Source organism: Eptatretus burgeri, chromosome 4 (genome assembly GCF_056783735.1).
Source record: "Eptatretus burgeri isolate ZD-2024b chromosome 4, Ebu_testis_v1, whole genome shotgun sequence".
NCBI lineage: Eukaryota > Metazoa > Chordata > Myxini > Myxiniformes > Myxinidae > Eptatretus > Eptatretus burgeri.
This window is the reverse complement of record NC_140964.1, coordinates 42,645,905-42,664,359: the sequence shown is the minus strand read 5'-3', so window position 1 is coordinate 42,664,359 and position 18,455 is coordinate 42,645,905. Positions and strand designations below refer to the sequence as shown.

Here is an 18,455-nt window from a genome sequence, read left to right as displayed (position 1 = left end):
TTATATTACCACACACACATTACACACACACACACACACACACACACACACACACACACACACACGACCGCTGTCATACACATATTATTCCACAGCCCATTACACACACACACACACACACACACATACACACACACATTAGATAGAGACATTAGCAGCCTATTATATTATTATTATTAGGTCTACATATCACCTATTATATCACATATTTACATATTATTATTATTATTATTACATTATATTATTACATATTATTATTATTATTATTGAACCAAATGATTACTTATTATTATTCATACAATGACATATATTTACATATTTAGACATTTATTATTATTATTATTATTACACACACAGAGATATTCACACACGAGAGACATATCTACACCCATATTATTATCTTATTAAGGGACATTATTAATATTATTCAGAGAGAGAGAGGTTCCACAGAGGAGTGAGAGAGATCTTAGAGAGAGATTACGCGAGAGATGAGAGAAGAGAGAGACATTATTCAGAGCCCATATTATTAAAGAAATGACATATTATTCATGTACCATACAAGGAGACATTCACAACGCATTATTAAGGAGGAAGAGAGAGCCACAGAGAGATTAATTCTACAAGGCCCACAGAGATAAGCCCACAACGAGATATATATATTATTTTAGAGAGAAGCATATATATGAACACGAAAATATACAGAGGAGGAAAAAGGACACACATATTCACACAATGCCACACATATACATATATTCCACAGATATAGGAGAAGGTACATATAGTTTGCATTATACACCCAAGCCCATTAATAATATAGATTCATAAGCCTATACATAGATTCAAAGGCACTAAAAGCACACATGAGAGCAAGGCTAATAAGGAAGAGAGGAAGAATGAGAAGGGGAGTATTATTATTATTAAAGGGAGTGCAGAATGACATATTATGATTCCGCACCATATTATTATCTACAGAAATGATTATTATTCCTAAATGATATAGAGTTCCGCGCAGGGAGAAGAAAATATATTATCCGAGAAGGGAGATATTATCTTACAATGAGAAGGGAGAAGATTATCTACGGGAGAAGGTACCATTATTAGCCATAAAGAGACATTATTATTAAAGGACATTATATGAGAAGACAGGAGAAAATATGATAGGAGAGAAGACATATATTCAAGAAGGAAGTGACATATATTTACCGCAAAGAAGCATTATTCCATAAAACATATGAAAACATATGAGAAGGGGAAGAGCAATAGAAGGCATTATATTCCAGCTGCATATGACATTATTAGAGTTATTAAAATATTACAGAAGAAGAAAGTATTCCGCGAGAAGGGTCGACATTATGAGAGCCGCGAGAAGGAGACATTATGTGAACGACATTAAGCGCGGAGAAGGGAGAGACATATTCCACCATGGAAGGGACACATTATGTTACAAGAGGAGACATTATACATATCACCAGAAGAGGACATATCATATCCGCAAAAAGAAAACAACGACATTAGATAGGGGAGAGAGAGAGAGAGAGAGAGAGAGAGAGAGAGAGAGAGAGAGAGAGAGAGAGAGAGACACACGCGAGAGAGCTGTAGAAGGAGAGAGAGAGAGAGAGATTCCATAAGAGATTAAGGAGAGAGAGAGAGAGAGAGAGAGAGAGAGAGAGAGAGAGAGAGAGAGAGAGAGAGAGAGAGAGAGAGAGAGAGAGAGAGAGAGAGAGAGAGAGAGAGAGACATATGTGAGAACGAGAGAGAGAGAGAGACGCAAGAGGGGAGAGAGAGAGAGAGAGAGAGAGAGATATAGAGATAGAGAGATTATTCCAAATGAGAGAGTGAGAGAGAAGAGAGAGAGTGGAAGGGAGTGAGAGAGAGTGAGAGAGAGAGTGAGAGAGCCTATATTAGAGAGCCTATTAGAGAGAGAGATTATAGCGAAGAGATGACATATATTATATCAAGGAGATACACATTATATTATTAGAGGAGCCTACAATATACGAAATATGGGCACATGACAAAGAAGACAGCCTAAAATTCCGGAAAATATAACGACGTATAAGAGAGCGCGAGAATACATGAAGCCGCAGAGAAGTATATATACACATATACAACGGAGAAAGAGACACAGAGCCCAAACATATTATTCCATGAAACGGATATTACATATGGTCGAAGAAACGACATATTCACATTGTCACGAGAAGAGATTATTATATATAATATTATCTAGAACCATAACAGATGAGCGCGCGAGAAATATATAGCATAGACATACACGCTTATAGCGTATATTATATATTCCATGAGAATTCATATATTATTTTACAATGCATTATATTATACAAGAAGGAGCATATTATTATTCCGGAGCGTCTATATATATAGGAGGGGAGAGAGAGCTGTGCGAGAAGGGAGAGAGCGAGAAGGGGAGAGAGAGAGAGCGCGAGAAGGGGAGAGAGATTATTCCAGAGCGCGAGAAGGGGAGAGAGATATGAGCGCGAGACACATATATATTATCGAGAATCTATTCTACAAGCGCGAGAATATTATTATCTACAATGACATTATTATTGAAAGAGGGGGTTGACATTAATTATCTACAGCCCATTATTCCAGTCTACAGCCCATTATTATATTATCTAGGAGAATGACATTATTATGAGATTCCGGCCTATTAGGGGAGAGAGATACCGATAGAAGACATATTATTCCAGTAAAATGCACATATTAGGAGAAGAGACATTATTATGAAGAGAGAGAGAGAATTATTATTCCACAGCGAAATATGACAAGTAAGAAGACACGCAATACAGGACCCATTATTATTATCTACAATGACATATTATTATTCCACAAGAAAGCATATACAAAACGACATACAGAGATATTGATCTAAAGAAGACATATTATTATCCATACCCATCTATTATATTCACCAAAATGGAGACATATTCCACGAGAAATTATGAGATACACTACATATTATCTATTGTTCTAATATTATTGTCTACAAAATATGAAAATATTCTTTCACACAGCCCATTATTATTGGCAGGAAGGGGAAGACATTATTCACATAGGAATGACGTTATTAAGAGCCCATTATTATTCCAGAAAATATGAGACACATATGACCAAGAGACGAAAAGAAGGAAAAGACCTAGAAGAAGCATGAAGGAAAGAAATATGAATACATATTCAAGAAAGACAGACACATTATTCACGAGAAGGGGAGAGATATATGAGAAGAGAGACATTATTATCATTCCGATGAATTATTATTAGCATGAAGGGGAGAGATTAGACGAGAAGCCCATTATTAGATTATTCCGTATGAGAAGGGACATTATTGCGCGAGAAGGGGAGAGAGAGAGCGCGAGAAGGGGAGAGAGAGAGCGCGAGAAGGGGAGAGAGAGAGCGCGAGAAGGGGAGAGAGAGATCTAGCTATGAAAGAGCCGAGAAGGGGAGAGAGAGAGAGCCACAGAAGGTGAGAGAGAGAGCGACATATGAGAAGGGAGGAGAGAGAGAGCGCAGAAGGCAGGGAGAGAGAGAGCCCATGAGAAGGGGAGAGAGAGTCCAGAAGGGGAGAGAGCCTATTAGAGAAGAAGAGGAGAGAAGAGAAGCGAGAAGGAGAGAGAGCGCGAGAAGGGGAGAGAGAGAGCGCGAGAAGGGGAGAGAGAGAGCGCGAGAAGGGGAGAGAGAGAGCGCGAGAAGGGGAGAGAGAGCGCGAGAAGGGGAGAGAGAGAGCGCGAGAAGGGGAGAGAGAGAGCGCGAGAAGGGGAGAGAGAGAGAGCGCGAGAAGGGGAGAGAGAGAGAGCGCGAGAAGGGGAGAGAGAGAGCGCGAGAAGGGGAGAGAGAGAGCGCGAGAAGGGGAGAGAGAGAGCGCGAGAAGGGGAGAGAGAGAGCGCGAGAAGGGGAGAGAGAGAGCGCGACATGAGAAGGGAGACATTATTATCCAAAAGGGGAGAGAGAGAGAGCTTCACATAAGGGAGAAAGAGAAGCCGCTGAGAAGGAGAGCATTACGAGAAGGGGAGAGAGAGACAGAGCGCGAGAAGGGGAGAGAGAGAGCGCGAGAAGGGGAGAGAGAGAGCGCGAGAAGGGGAGAGAGAGAGCGCGAGAAGGGGAGAGAGAGAGCGCGAGAAGGGGAGAGAACATTATTGAGAACGAGACTATATTCCACACGCAAGGAACATATTCCGAGAATGCACATATATTCCATAAAGGACATATTCCATAATGTGAAGATAAATGCATATGACATATTCCATAGGGAGAGAGAGAGCCGCGAGAAGGGGAGAGAGCGCGAGAAGGAGAGAGACAGCCGAAGGGGAGAGAGATATTCATGTGGAGAGGAGATGATATTTATTGGAAGTTACGCGCGAGAAGGGGAGAAGGAGATGTACAGCCTAGAGATTCCATATTATTATTATCCAAGAGAACGCACATATTCATAATGCATATATTCGAAGGGAGAGAGACATATTCACAACGCGAGAAATGTGACATTATTATTTAGACATTATCTTGGAAAGGGGGAGACATTATTAGCGCTTATGAAGGGGAGAGACACACAACGACGCATACACATAGATATTCACAATGCATATTATTATTATTATTCAGACAGGCAAGATATTATCCACAAGACATAGCTAATGCCCATATTATTCAAGGGAGGACCACACTATGTATTATTACACAATGGAGAGAGCGCCAGAAGGGGAGAGAGAGCGCGAGAGAAGTTATTATTATTCTTCAGAAGGGGAGAGAGAGACATATTATTCCATGAGAGAAGAAGAGAGAGAACGCAAAGGAGAGAGAGCTAGAGAAGATTATTACCGAGAAGGAGAGAGAGAGAGCGAGAAGGAGAGAGAGAGCGAGAAGGAGAGAGAGCACATAGGAGAGAGAGTTTTGGGAAGATATGAGAGCATATTAAGAGAGAGATCGCGCGAGAAGGAGAGAGAGAGAGCGAGAAATAAGAGAGATATGAAGGAGAAAGAGAGAGCAGAAATATACATATATATAGAGTTTATATATATAGAGAAGGACATATATATATATGAGATATATATATATATATATACATATATATATATATATATATATATATACATAGATAAGCCTAGAGTAGCTATATATATATATAGAAGTATATATATGCGTCATAGCCGAAGGAGAGAGAGAGAGATACATATTTCTACAAGGGGAGATATATATATGTCACATATATATACCATATGAGAGGGGAGAGACATATAGGACACACGATATATATATGAGCCATATATATATATATATATATATATATATAAGGGAGAGAGATTCTATAGAGAAGAGAGAGAGAGAGATCATATATATATATTATTTTACATATCATTATATATTATTCACAATATATCACATATTTGATTAATAGGTTTCATATGACACATAATATTATACATCAATATATTATATAGTCACATATACATCACATATATATATATATATATATATATATATATATATATATATACATATATATATATATATATATCACATACAACAGACAACACCACATATATTATATATTATTATATATACATACATACATACATTATTATCATAAATGACATATTATCCACATTGCACATATATCACAATGAATATTAGACATACACATTACACACACACACACACACACACACATTAATATTATTATTCCACAAAGACATATTATTATTTATTCACATTATTATTCATATTATTATTACATATTATCCACATTATTATTATTATCTACATATTATTCACATTATTATTATTCAGACATATTCACATATTATTATTATATCTCACATTATTATTCACATATTATTCATCTACATTATTCACATTATTATTCACATAGAATATTAATAATATTAATTATTACACACACATTATTATACACATATACACACACACACACACACACACATATTACATTCACACACACATATACACACATTATATTATTATATTCACACACATATTTATCTTATTATTATTCATTTATCTTATTATCTAGCATTATCTTATTCATTATCTCAAGACATTAGCGACAATATTATTAATATTATTATATCTTATTCATTATCTTATTATTCCATTATTAATATCTTTATTATTCTTATTATTCATTGGACAATTCCAGACACATTATTGGTCTTTACATCCTACTATCTATTGTCTATTATTAGTCTTTTATTATCTTATATTACACATATTATCTTATTACAAGACATATTATTCACATATTATCTTATTTATTCTTAATATTCAAGACATTATCTTATTATCTGCATATATGCAGAGCGAGAGAGAGAGAGCGAGAGAGATGAGAGCAGAGAGAATGAGAGCGAGAGAAGAAGCGGAGAGCGAGATGAGAACGAGAGTGAGACATATTCAGAAGGAGAGAGCGAGAAGGAGATAGCGAGAAGGAGAGACATATCTATAATGACAGAGAAGAGCGAGATAGGAAAACGAGAAGGAGAGAGCGAGAAGGAGAGAGCGAGAAGGAGAGAGCGAGAAGGAGAGAGCGAGAAGGAGAGAGCGAGAAGGAGAGAGCGAGCTCAAGAGACAGAGTGAGAGCTCAGAGAAGAGAGAGAGCTATTGGCAACGTGTTGTCTCAGTCAATTCTCACGACATTTTGACTGCAGGTTTATAAAATACAAGATTTTTTTGAATCACCTTCTCCTTTCCTCATCCAGGCTGACAAAAGGAGAGGAGGAGAGATTTGGGTTGCCAAAAATAGTAAGTCAGATAAAATTTGGCCAAGGTTCTTGCTCACCAGAGAGTTGGTGTCAAAGCCACCCAATGCTCACCTGTTTATACATTTATCGTTTTTCAAAGATGAGTCAAATAATATTTTTTTCAAGCATTGCAGTGAAGTCTGATCCAAATAATTTTAAAGCAATATATGTATTTGTATATTGTAATCAGTAAAAAATAGTGTGGTAGATAAAAACATTCGAAGGGAAATAACTTGTACCAAAAACTTAAACATTTTCACGCTGACGCTCACGCCGGGGGTATCGCTATAGCTCTCTGTTCTTCGAATAGGCGAGCTAAAAAGGGAGAAATTGTCCTCTTAAGGCAAACGTAATGGTCACCAATGAGGCCAAAGTCACAGCTGTTTCAGTATGGGTGAGTACCTGCAAGTTGGCACCAAGTGGCTTGTAGTGGAAGGTTGAGATAATGATCGCTCAAACGTCTTATGCTCCAACAGTTTACAACACCAGTGGAAGCATAATCGACATACAGAACCTGCAAGAGAATAAATCCATACATCCATCAGGACCATACTCTGTGCAGAGCGTTGGTGCTGCCTCAGTAGTATCCTTGGCTATTGGGCACAATGCTGGAGTGGTCGCCACTCCGACACAGGATACCAGCCAGCATGCTGGTACTCATTTTGCCAACCTCGGAAGGATGACAGGCAGAGTCAACCCCACCTGGTATTAATTCAACAGCCAAGTGGGATTTGAACTTAGGATCCTTGGATCCCAAGCCCACCACCCAAACCATTAAGCCAACACCAGGCATGAAGTGATTAAATATGAAAACAGAAATCAAGAAAAATGGGACGATTGAGAAAGCAAGATATACAGACCTTTCAGTGTGCACCTGCAATCAACACAACACAACATGCATTCAAACCAGAGGTTAAAGGGGGAACGGGGGGGGGGGACCAAGGCGAGAGGGGGGGGGGCAAAGCAAGCAAGTAACAGAATTTGTGTTAAAATATTTTGTGAACACTTCCTTTGGGACGGGTTCATTTCTGGACACTGATCCAAGGGGGGGGGCACAGGCCCCAAATGAACACCTCACCTCCCTCCCATTAATACAAGCGTACCGATGTTGGATGGAGGTTCTTTTCACCCCTGTCTGTTAGGTTAAGGTTTTTCAAGTATATTGGCTGGTCACGTGCTATTCTGTCTGTTTATCTGCATGTTTATATGTTGATTGTGTCCAGGTCAATTTTAAACAGATCTTCGCAAAACGTCACAAAATGGCAGTGTCATAAGTAAGAAACCTATTGAGGTCAAAAGGTCACCAAAGGTCAATTTTGTCAAATGACAAATCAATTTTCATCAGATTTACTTGCAATTTGAAGAGGATTTGCACATCAGGTCAGTGAATTCAACCACCAATTATTTTTGAGGTCGATATTGGCTGAAAGGTGAACAAAGGCCAAAGAACAACTTGGGTGCGATTTCAAAAATCCTCAATTTCCATCAAACTTGAAATTTGAACAGGAATTGCAGATCAGGTCACGAAATTCAACAAATTATTTTTGAGGTCCAAAGGTCAACAGAAGCCATATTTCGAAAATTGTCAATTTTCATTTGATTTCATCGACATTTCAACAGGGCTTTCATACATGTGTCACTGAATTTCATACATGTCAACAGGGCTTTCATACATGTGTCACATATGACTTGCATACATGTGTCACTGAATTCAGCCACCCATTGTTTTTGATATCAACATAGCCCAAAAAGTCAACAACTTCAGTAAAACTCCAAAAATCATCAATTTTCATCTGATTGAGTTGACATTTGAAGAGCATTCTTATATCAAGTCACTGAAGGCTTGTAGCATGGTATTGTGTACACTGTGGTCCTAAATGAGGAGAAAGCTTTGAAATTGAACCCAGTTTTAATAAGATAAACAATCTTAATGTTATATAATGCCCAAGTGTCTGTGCTTTCAGAAAATGTATACTTTGCTGTGGGTCCTATGGATAGAGTTGCTTTCAAAGCATGTTTTTTTATGCAAACACAGGCTATTTTTTCCATTTTTATCGCTCATTTTTTAGAAATGGGTTACATGTATGATTGTATATGTTGTCCAAAATGGTTGAAAATGCATTTTTTGTTTGATATATATCATTATACATAAGAATAGAACAATTCCTCAAAACAGTACATTTCTTATGACCTTCTGCATATCTTGGCACATTCAAATGTGTAAAATCTCAGATTATGCAAAATTTCCCCCAGTCGTAGTGAAGCTTACAAAATCTTATTCCAGAAATTTGAAATGCATCTGATAGAACATCTTAAATAGCAATTTACTTCTGCATAAGGTGATGATTTAAAATGGCAAGTTTCAACATGGATCATAACTTCAGACCAGTTTTTAGGTTCACTTCCATGATTGGGTCAAAATTGTTAGGAAGTACGTAACAAATTGCATTTACCAAGCTGCTACAAAATTACTGGAAGCTATAAGCTTGATTTTCTAAGCATAGAATAAGTTTACCAAGATGGCCCTATGATATAAAAATCAATACCAAAGGCCAGTTTGTGTTCAGTATACAGAACATCAAAGGTCGTTAGGAAGTACGTAACGTTTTTAGGAAATCTGCACTTTTAATCCTGAGATGTTAGTTTGGTTCATCACAGCATGCATTAATATGTTTAAGTTTATGTGCAGATATATTTATGACCTGAATGAACACTGATCAATTTGTTAATTTCATATGACCTTGACCTCTTTCATATGACTTTCATTTTTTGGTCCCCCCCTCGTGTCCGAAATGTGAACATAATACCTTGCTGCAAGCATGAATTGAACCACCAATTACTTTTCTGGGCATATTTCTTTGAGGGATATGCAAGTATTGCGTGTGTGCGCGTCCGTCCATGCCCGCGCGCCTGTTCGTCCCCGCGCGCCCGCCCGTCCGTCCGCCTGTCCGTCCGCTTGTGTGCCTGTGCGCGCGCGTCCGTCCGTCCGTCCGTCCGTCCGCCCGCCCGCGCGCCCGTCCGTCCGTCCGTCCGTCCGTCCGCCCGCCCGCGCGCGCGCGCGTCCGTCCGTCCGTCCGTCCGTCCGCCCGCCCGCGCGCGCGCGTCCGTCCGTCCGTCCGTCCGCCCGTGCGCGCGTCCGTCCGTCCGTCCGTCCGCCCGTGCGCGCGTCCGTCCGTCCGTCCGTCCGTCCGTCCGTCCGCGTCCGTCCGTCCGTCCGCGCGCCCGTCCGTCCGTCCATGCGCGCGCGCCCGTCTGTCCGTCCCTCCGTCCGTCCGCGCGCCCGTCCGTCCGTGCGCCCGCCCGTCCGTCCGTCCGTCCGTCCGCGCGCCCGTCCGTCCGTCCGCCCGCGCGTCCGTCCGTCCGCGCGTCCGTCCGTCCGCGCGTCCGTCCGCGCGCGCGCGCGTCCGTCCGTCCGTCCGTCCGTCCGTCCGTCCGTCCGTCCGTCCGTCCGTCCGTCCGTCCGTCCGTCCGTCCGTCCGTCCGTCCGTCCGTGACAGCGAATCTGTGAGCGCGCGCGCGCGCGCGACAGCGAATCTGTGAGCGCGCGCGCGCGCGAGACAGCGAATCTGTGAGCGCGCGCGCGCGCGAGACAGCGAATCTGTGAGCGCGCGCGCGCGCGACAGCGAATCTGTGAGCGCGCGCGCGCGCGACAGCGAATCTGTGAGCGCGCGCGCGCGCGACAGCGAATCTGTGCGTGCGTGCAAGCGAATCTGTGCGTGCGTGCGTGCGTGCGTGCGTGCGTGCGTGCGTGCGTGCGTGCGTGCGTCTGTTTGCATGCGCCCATCCGTGTGTGCCTGTGGTGCAAAAAAAAATATTTGGCATTTTTACTCCACCCCAAAGCTGCAAATCAAACTGCGTTCACATCTTCTTGCCATGTCGTGATCATAAAAAAATTTGGTGAATCTCTGCACAACTATTGAGGTGTGTGTGTTGGGCACCCCCAGAGTAGATTACAATACCCCCCCACCTATTTTTTCATAAAGTGTGAGGCTAATTCGTAATCACACATACCACCAACCCGGGAAGTTACGCAACGCCCCACCCCCCCCCCCCAACTTCAAAACACAAACGGTCAGACCTTTGCCAATGTGCAAATAATTAATAGATAGATGGACTGCCTTGTAACCAATTAAGTTAGATTCTTTCTTTGTACAGTCCTGAAGCCCACTTATGGGAGTTCTTTCACCCATGACGACAGCAAAACCCTTCCAAGCCTCCATGGATTTAAAATGCCAATTTGTTGGGAGGAAACAAACTCACAGTGATCTGAGCAGCAGCATCATCGGTGCTTATCACCCGTGCACGATACCAGTAACCGTCAACGAAAGCTGCAACTAGTTGCCCATCAGAAGCGTTGAAATACGGCACAAGATCATGACTGTTATATTCTTTCAACATGGCTTCTTCAAGTTTATCTAGCATCTCGGAGTGTTTACTCCCAAAATATCTGCAAGAAAAGAGCAGACGACAAAAGCTCAACCCTCTCATTCTCCCTTCAAAATTGGTGTAGATAGATAAATGTAAAACAAGATGACAATTAACTACACTCACATGGTCTATGGCATGAAGGTTAGCATTCACGTCTGAAGACGATTAGAGATTAAATCAGTTACCTTTGCATTAGCACAAATATTGAAATGCATTTTTACACTTGCAAGGAAATCTGTTGGCAACCCCAAAAGTAGAGTTCACTGACCTGAAAGCAACTCTGCGTGTGCTGCTGGCATGGAGCACCACAACTGATGGAAAGTCTTCCTTTGGCGCAACAAGGACCGGTGGCTCATTTTGAGGAATACTTGATTCGAACAGTCTCGGATTTAAAGAGGTTCTTTCTGGTGTTTGGATAAAACCACTGGTGGGTGTGACTTCATGACGACTTGACACCTTGGGGTAAATAATTGCCTTCTGGGGATTATTCGGAAGTGGACATTCAATTGAGCCAATATCTGAAAGAAGGTCGACGTTGTCGATAAATAATACGGGCAAGTCCATGTCGTACATGGCTTTATACATGTCATGCAGGCTGTTAAACCAGACACCAGCAGGGTAAGATCTCAGAAGTTCATAAATGCGACATTTATGTTCCCCGAGAGAATCCATGGAATCTGAATCCAGGATAACGGGGAAATCACACACTGCTCGTTTGTCCTGGATGACAGCATTACAATCTGCTGTGTGTGCCTTCATTGGTAAGTCGCTCAATTTGGGTTTTGAAGGATAAACGATCATTTTCAGAGGACTTTCTGAGATAATCTTCACCTGAAAAGTAGATGAATAAATAAAAGAGATGACGAAACACATGCTTTTAAACTTAACATGTCATCGATTTAAACTTGGCAATCAATTCAGGATAATGAAAATCGATGAAGATTGAAAGGTAGGAGGTGCGCAAAGAAAGATAATAATTATAATAAATCAACGACATATCTGCGATCACAAAGCAATCACCAAGGGGTAAGCCTTCCCTGGCTTACCCTCGGCAATAAGCTGCAACTTATCCCTGGCCCGTGATGGCCATTTTTTTCTTTGGATCACTATTTGAGCTTGACCTTCAATATTTAAGAATAAACCAATGTCACCCGCAGAGTGACCCATATCTTGCCAAAAGGTGACCACATGTGACTTCTTTAAGGTCACACTGAGGTGAACAGAGCTGCTATCCACCAGGAGCGACACCTTGAGGAATATCTGCCTACGAGAGATTCCGATGAGAATCGTTCTATAGCGTAACCATGAAAAATATGCGTTTGCCTCATAACGTCACCAAATGACATCATAATGTCTCAAGCTTGACATATCTAGAAAGCACTCATCGAGGTGTTCAATTTGAGATACCACACGATATGGTTCCTAAAACTTGAAAATTTGACCTTGGGGTCAAATACGTTTGACCTAAGGCGCTAACCATGAAGGTCAAGGCCAATCGCCACCAAAAATTAATCAGCTGAGCGCCAGACCATGAACCTTTTTCCCATGAAGTTTGAAGACGATCCGATCAAAATTACTCAAAAAATAAGGGTTTCGTTGACTCCCCTGATTTGCGACAAAGTGACCTTGACCTTTGACCTTCAAAAATGTATGCGCTGAAAGAGACCTCTATAGGCCTCTGATATGCGAAGTTACAAAAATTTCCAATGATAACTGTGCTCTGCAGAATTTTTTATACGTGATTACAAAAAAAAAAAAAAAAAAAAAAAAACATACAAACTAACATATCTTGCAAAAACTTCGTTTTGGCAAGATAATGAAGTGTAAATTAAGGAAACGTGCGATCTACAATCTATCCATAAAAATCATGAAAATCAGAGGGAAATTATTCAAGTTGTGATCAAAAAAGTTTTGTTAATTATGTCACAATCCAAAAAAACAGGTCAAGGACAGTAATCAAATGTCAAATGCACAACTTCAGTGCAGGTATACTATTATGATGCAAGGATATCTTTGGAAGGACAAAATTAGGTCAATATCATTGGAAATTGGGAGTGCAGGGGGGGGGATCGTAAATCGTGGTTTAGTACTCCTCGGGGTCGAAGAAACTCTGGGGTGCAATTAAAAGTTGGGGGCACAAGTTGCAGAAAGAAACCCCTAAAATGGCTGCAAGTCTCCCATTATCCTACAGGCCTTCAAAAAAAGGAGGAACGGGAGAGAGAGATTTCATATTTTCCCTTTTCCTCAACATAATTGAAAGCAAAGCACTTGACGAACCATTCTACATCGTTTCCGTCTCGAAACATTGATGTGGAATAACGCGTATAGAAAACATCGAAAATCGCCACACTTCCCAACTAAAACAAAGTTGAAAGATTGGCAAAGGGTTCCACCAGAAATGGCCTAATATCAAACTTTGACTTTTTTTGTTTTGAAAAAAATCTTCTGAGTCCTGTGATCCAAAGTTCCCCTTCCCTGGTACATGAACCAGGAGTCAAATCCCCCCCCCCCAAAAAAAAGCGACATTTTATGCAGCCAATGTTGGTTTCAAAGTTTCATTAAAAAATTTTTTTTTTTAAGTGCCTACATTTGCATTTTTGGGAATTTGACCTTTTTACACCGTCTCAAGGACCCAGGAGGCTGGGCCAAAAATGATGCTGCTCTCGAACATTCTGGTCATGTGGTGATCATAACTATCAAGTTTGGGGAATTTATCTACAACAGTTTTGGAAGAGATGGACTGAGCAGATAACAATATCCCCACACTTCACCTCCCCCCATTCAAAAATGCATGGGCATAAAAATGGGTAAGATAAAACAAACTTCAAAATGCTCTAGGGAAGCCATTCATGAAACTTTCTATCCATTTCAGTTTGGGATGGGGAGGATGCATTTGGAGGGTGCAGGATTGGGGGGGGGGAGGGGGACTTCGCAAGGCAAAAAAAAGTGTGGGGAAGAGTACAATGGGGGAGGGGAGTTGTGGTGAAGGAGGATACAAAAACCATCCTCTAAAAATTTGTGCACATGATTTACTGACCACCGACAGAGGGAGGGTGTGTTATGAGCCATGGGGAAAAAATTGCTCTCCTTCCCCTTCACACCCTCCCCCAGGCACTTTCAGGGTAGTGGTGTTTCGAGAAAAAATTAAAGCCAATATCTTGCAGCATAAACCAATAATTACAATACCCAAGCAACATTAGCATTCCAGGTTTGGTCATGAGACACACCGAGCAAATGTGTGACCAGTCGCGCAGGTGCTGCAGTACATCCAGTGGCATATCCTCCTGAAACATCTCATGGTACATTTCCTGAAGACCTGTGTGCCAAATGCCAAATTTATTGCATTGTAGAATGTCCCTCAAACGTTTCTGCAAAACCTCCCTTGAAATAGCTGGGACATTTTTTCTGAATGTGCTCAAGTTCTTTGATAATCCTGTGCAAATCAACAAAACAGAAAGGGAGGGTGGAATGGTAACGACAATGTCCAGTTCATTAAACAAGTTTAGTTTGCAATACTTCCACAGTTAAATTTTGGGAAAAATTTAATCATTGAAACATTAAGAAAAAAAAAAACTGCCATTTTAACAATGAAAAATAAAAGGCTGCTTTTGAAAATACAAAAGGAGCAAAATATAGCTTTTACGTTAAGTTCTACTGTCTGCACCGGAAATTATTTTTTCTTGCACAACCCCAGTATTAAAAAGGTTGTTTGGCTGTTATCCTGTCTTGCTTGAACCAACTGGTAATATTACGGGAGAGAGGACACACCAAATTTGATTGAAATATCTGCTCAGACGTGTAAAACCAAAAAATAAAAATAAAATAATAATCAAGTCGCTTAAATGATAACTCGCACCTCAACTAAAGCAAGTGAGTGACCAATGCTGATGGAATCCTACCCTCCCCATTGTCACTAAAGGAGGTCCTCCAGCTTGGGCTCACTGGACGTGGCACTCCAGGCCGTAATGGTGCAAATAAAACAATGACAACACGGGAGCTAAATGAGCGAATACAAGATATAAAATAAGTTTTAGCAATTTTGGACCCAGAACTGCCTGGATCTTCACTGATTAATACTGTACCATTTTAAAAACTTGTGAACCAGTAGTCTGGGAGAATATGCAAAAAACTATACACTGTATCTCATGAAAGATCCTTCATAATTGTCTTTAATCTGTACTTGCGTTTGGGATTTAATGTTGCTTCAATCCAGGCCACTGCTGATGAACCAGACATCTGTTTTACAGAATACTTCCTCCCATAGGACGTCCCCGACTCCTAACCGCCTCTCCCCAACAAATGTCTACTCCAACACTGAAGTTGTTCTTCTGAGCTAAACCCTGGAATTGTTCTTCACATCAAGAACTCAATTTCACGATGTCCGAGTGTTGATCTTACACCTCCCAACCCAAAAGAGAACCTCTGGTTGAGACTCCCCCTTCGTTCCCACCTTTTGTTTGTCTGTGTTGTGCTGTACTCCAAACAGAGACTCCTCCATCAACATCGCTCATTGACAACATGGTACAACATGACTACTTACTCCGATACTGGTATAAATCTAACTCCAGCGGTTTTTTTTTTTTTTTTTTTACACGGAATAAATGCCTTGTTTCTCAATGGCATTCTTCCTCTCACCCCTCAAAAGCACCCAGCCACTCTCTGCCTCAAGTTTTACACCTCTGAGATGGAGATTCCTCCATATTAATTCCCTCCATTGTCACCCTCTTTGTCTTGATACAAATGCTGTCTTTTACCCAGATTGGTACTCCTATTTTCTCGTTCCTATCATACCAATGCACCTTGAAGAGCCTTCTAATCCTGTCCTCCAGTTACTCTCATTAAACCATGTCTCACTTATTGCAACTACATTGTACTTCTCACTCTCTATTTTGCCCTCAAACTCTTCCATCTTAATATTTAAACTCCTGGCATTGGTATAAAATACGTTTAACTTTTCCCTTCCTGAAATGACGTTTTCCTGCATGACTTTACCAATCAATTACATCACCAGTTCTATCCTTTGCAGCTTCCCCCACCCTCCATTGAACCCCAAAAAGCCTGAATACCTTCCAATTCCCACTGCATACCTTGCTGCCTCTTTTCGATTTAACATTCGGCCATTATTCTGGAAACACTCCCTTTGTCCCTGAAATGATTCTACCTGTTTTTGAAATGCAAAAACTTCCTCCCTTCACCATTCTTGCAGCCATTGGTTGACATCTATCGCTCTGCTCATAATTTCTACTTGATTTCCGAATCTTGGGAGAATACCAGAAAGCATAGCCCCAACTCTGCTTTCAGCCGCTTACCCAATATCCTGCTTCTTTTTTTCAAAACCTCCGAGTAAACTCCCGACATCATTTTCTCCAAGGTTTACCACAACCAACATCTTCCTACTATGACCCGATGCAATGTTTACCCTTCTTTTGATGTCCCTAACTCGTGCTCCTTCAAAATGGCACAGCAGTCTATGTCGACGATCCTTCCGGCAGAATGAAGAAAGCACATATTTAAAAATCTCATCACCCACAAAAAACATCTCCCAGACCTCCTTCCTACCAATCTCTTCAGCAACCTCACCAATGCCAATCTCCTCAGCAACCTCACTCCACAACTGTAACCAGCTATTCCCCACAAATTTCTCACATTCTGCTACTTGCTGCAAATGATCTATCCATTCCTTCAACCAAGTTACTATCCTCAAGTGGGCTACTTCCTCACTTTCTTTAATAGAGAGCACCCCCTGACTCCTCGATTCCTAAGATGACCCACATCAAGCATCCATCACATTATTTGTATTCCTCATCCTTTCTCTTTTGCTCAATTTATATATTTTCTCCCCACCATTTTCCCAAGACCCCACCCAACTGACTGAACACGAGATACTGTCATAGCCAAAAACATTGCATCCTTGCACTTTTTCAAATAACTCACAATGTTCTCAAAAATTAGTTGAAATTGACAAGTTTTTTTTGGTCTCCACAATTTTTTTTCACCGTTAATATTGCAAAACTTTTGTTTTTGACTCAGAACTTAATACTGTATTTCCATTTAAATCAGAAAAAGAAGAAAAATAAATGGCATTGACAAAATTATTGGCACCCAAGGCCCAATATGTGGCAGCACATCCTTTGGACAAAATAACTGCTTTCAAGCGCTTCCTATAGCCATGAAAGAGCTTCCCCTTCACCTCTCCAGTGGCAGTTTGGCCCACTCTTGTATAAACTACTACAGTTCTCCCATTTGAAAGGTGCCTTCTCCCAACTGTTTTCAGATCTGCCCACAGGTTTTCAATGCGATTTAGATCTGGATTAATTGCTGGCCACTTCAGAACAGTCCAGCGTTTTGTATTGAACCATTCCTCGGTGATTTTTGCAGCATGCTTGGGGTCATTGTCCTGCTGCAAGACCCATGTTATTCAATGGAGAGCCAGCTTTCTGACACTGGGTTGAACATTGCACTCCAAAATGCCTTGGAAATCTCCTGATTTCATGATGCCATGCACACATTCAAGGCACCCAGTGCCAGAGGTAGCACAGCAACCCCATAACATCAACAAACCTCCTCCATGTTTGACTGTGGGGAAGGTGTCCTTTTCTTTGAAGGCTTCATTTTGTTTTCTGTAAACAGAGATGATGTGCTTGACCAAAAAGCTCAAATTTGGTCTCATCTCTCCACAGGACATTTTCCCAGGATTTTGGGCTTGTTCAGGTATGTTTTGGCAAACTCCAGTGAGGCTTTATGTCTCTCCACAGTGGGGTCCTCCCGGGTCACCTACTACAGAATCCCATTTCATCGAGTTGGTGACGGATGGTGCGAGTTGAAACTGTTGTACCTTGTGTCTGAAGATCAGCTTATCGAGGTGCTTTCTCAGTCATTCGAACAATCCTTCGCTGCAGTGCCTTGGGCCTTAAACTTCCTGATAACATTGCGGACAGTGGACACAGGAACATCAAGGTCTCTGGAGATGGACTTGTAGCTTTGAGATTGACCATGCTTGGTGACAATCTTGTGCCTGACCTCCTACAATTCTCTGGTTTTCTTTCTTTTCTCCATGCTCAATGCAGTACACACTGACACAAAACAGCAGAATGACTCCTTTTCTCTTTTCAAACTGTTTGATTGAGTGATTTATTGTTTATTGCAGGCACCTGCTTGAAATGTAATCATTTCCAAGAACTTCGAAAAGGTGCCAATAATATTGTGGAGGTCATTTTGGGATTTATGTGTGGAATGAGTGAAGCGTTAGTAATT

At 41.1% G+C, this 18,455-nt stretch overlaps 1 protein-coding gene across 2 annotated transcripts in view; it reads right to left on the bottom strand.

Moving 5' to 3' along the window:
- Positions 1 to 18,455, bottom strand: part of LOC147027899 (tudor domain-containing protein 7-like) — a 70,185-nt gene that overhangs the window by 28,218 nt on the left and 23,512 nt on the right. For both annotated transcript variants that reach the window (XM_085877656.1, XM_085877655.1), the window contains exons 5-8: positions 14,429 to 14,634; positions 11,470 to 12,032; positions 11,034 to 11,220; positions 7,176 to 7,287 (exon numbers count right to left, since the gene is read on the bottom strand). In XM_085877656.1, the coding sequence (XP_085733782.1) occupies positions 7,176 to 7,287; positions 11,034 to 11,220; positions 11,470 to 12,032; positions 14,429 to 14,634 (1,068 nt within the window). The remainder of the gene's footprint in view (positions 1 to 7,175; positions 7,288 to 11,033; positions 11,221 to 11,469; positions 12,033 to 14,428; positions 14,635 to 18,455) is intronic.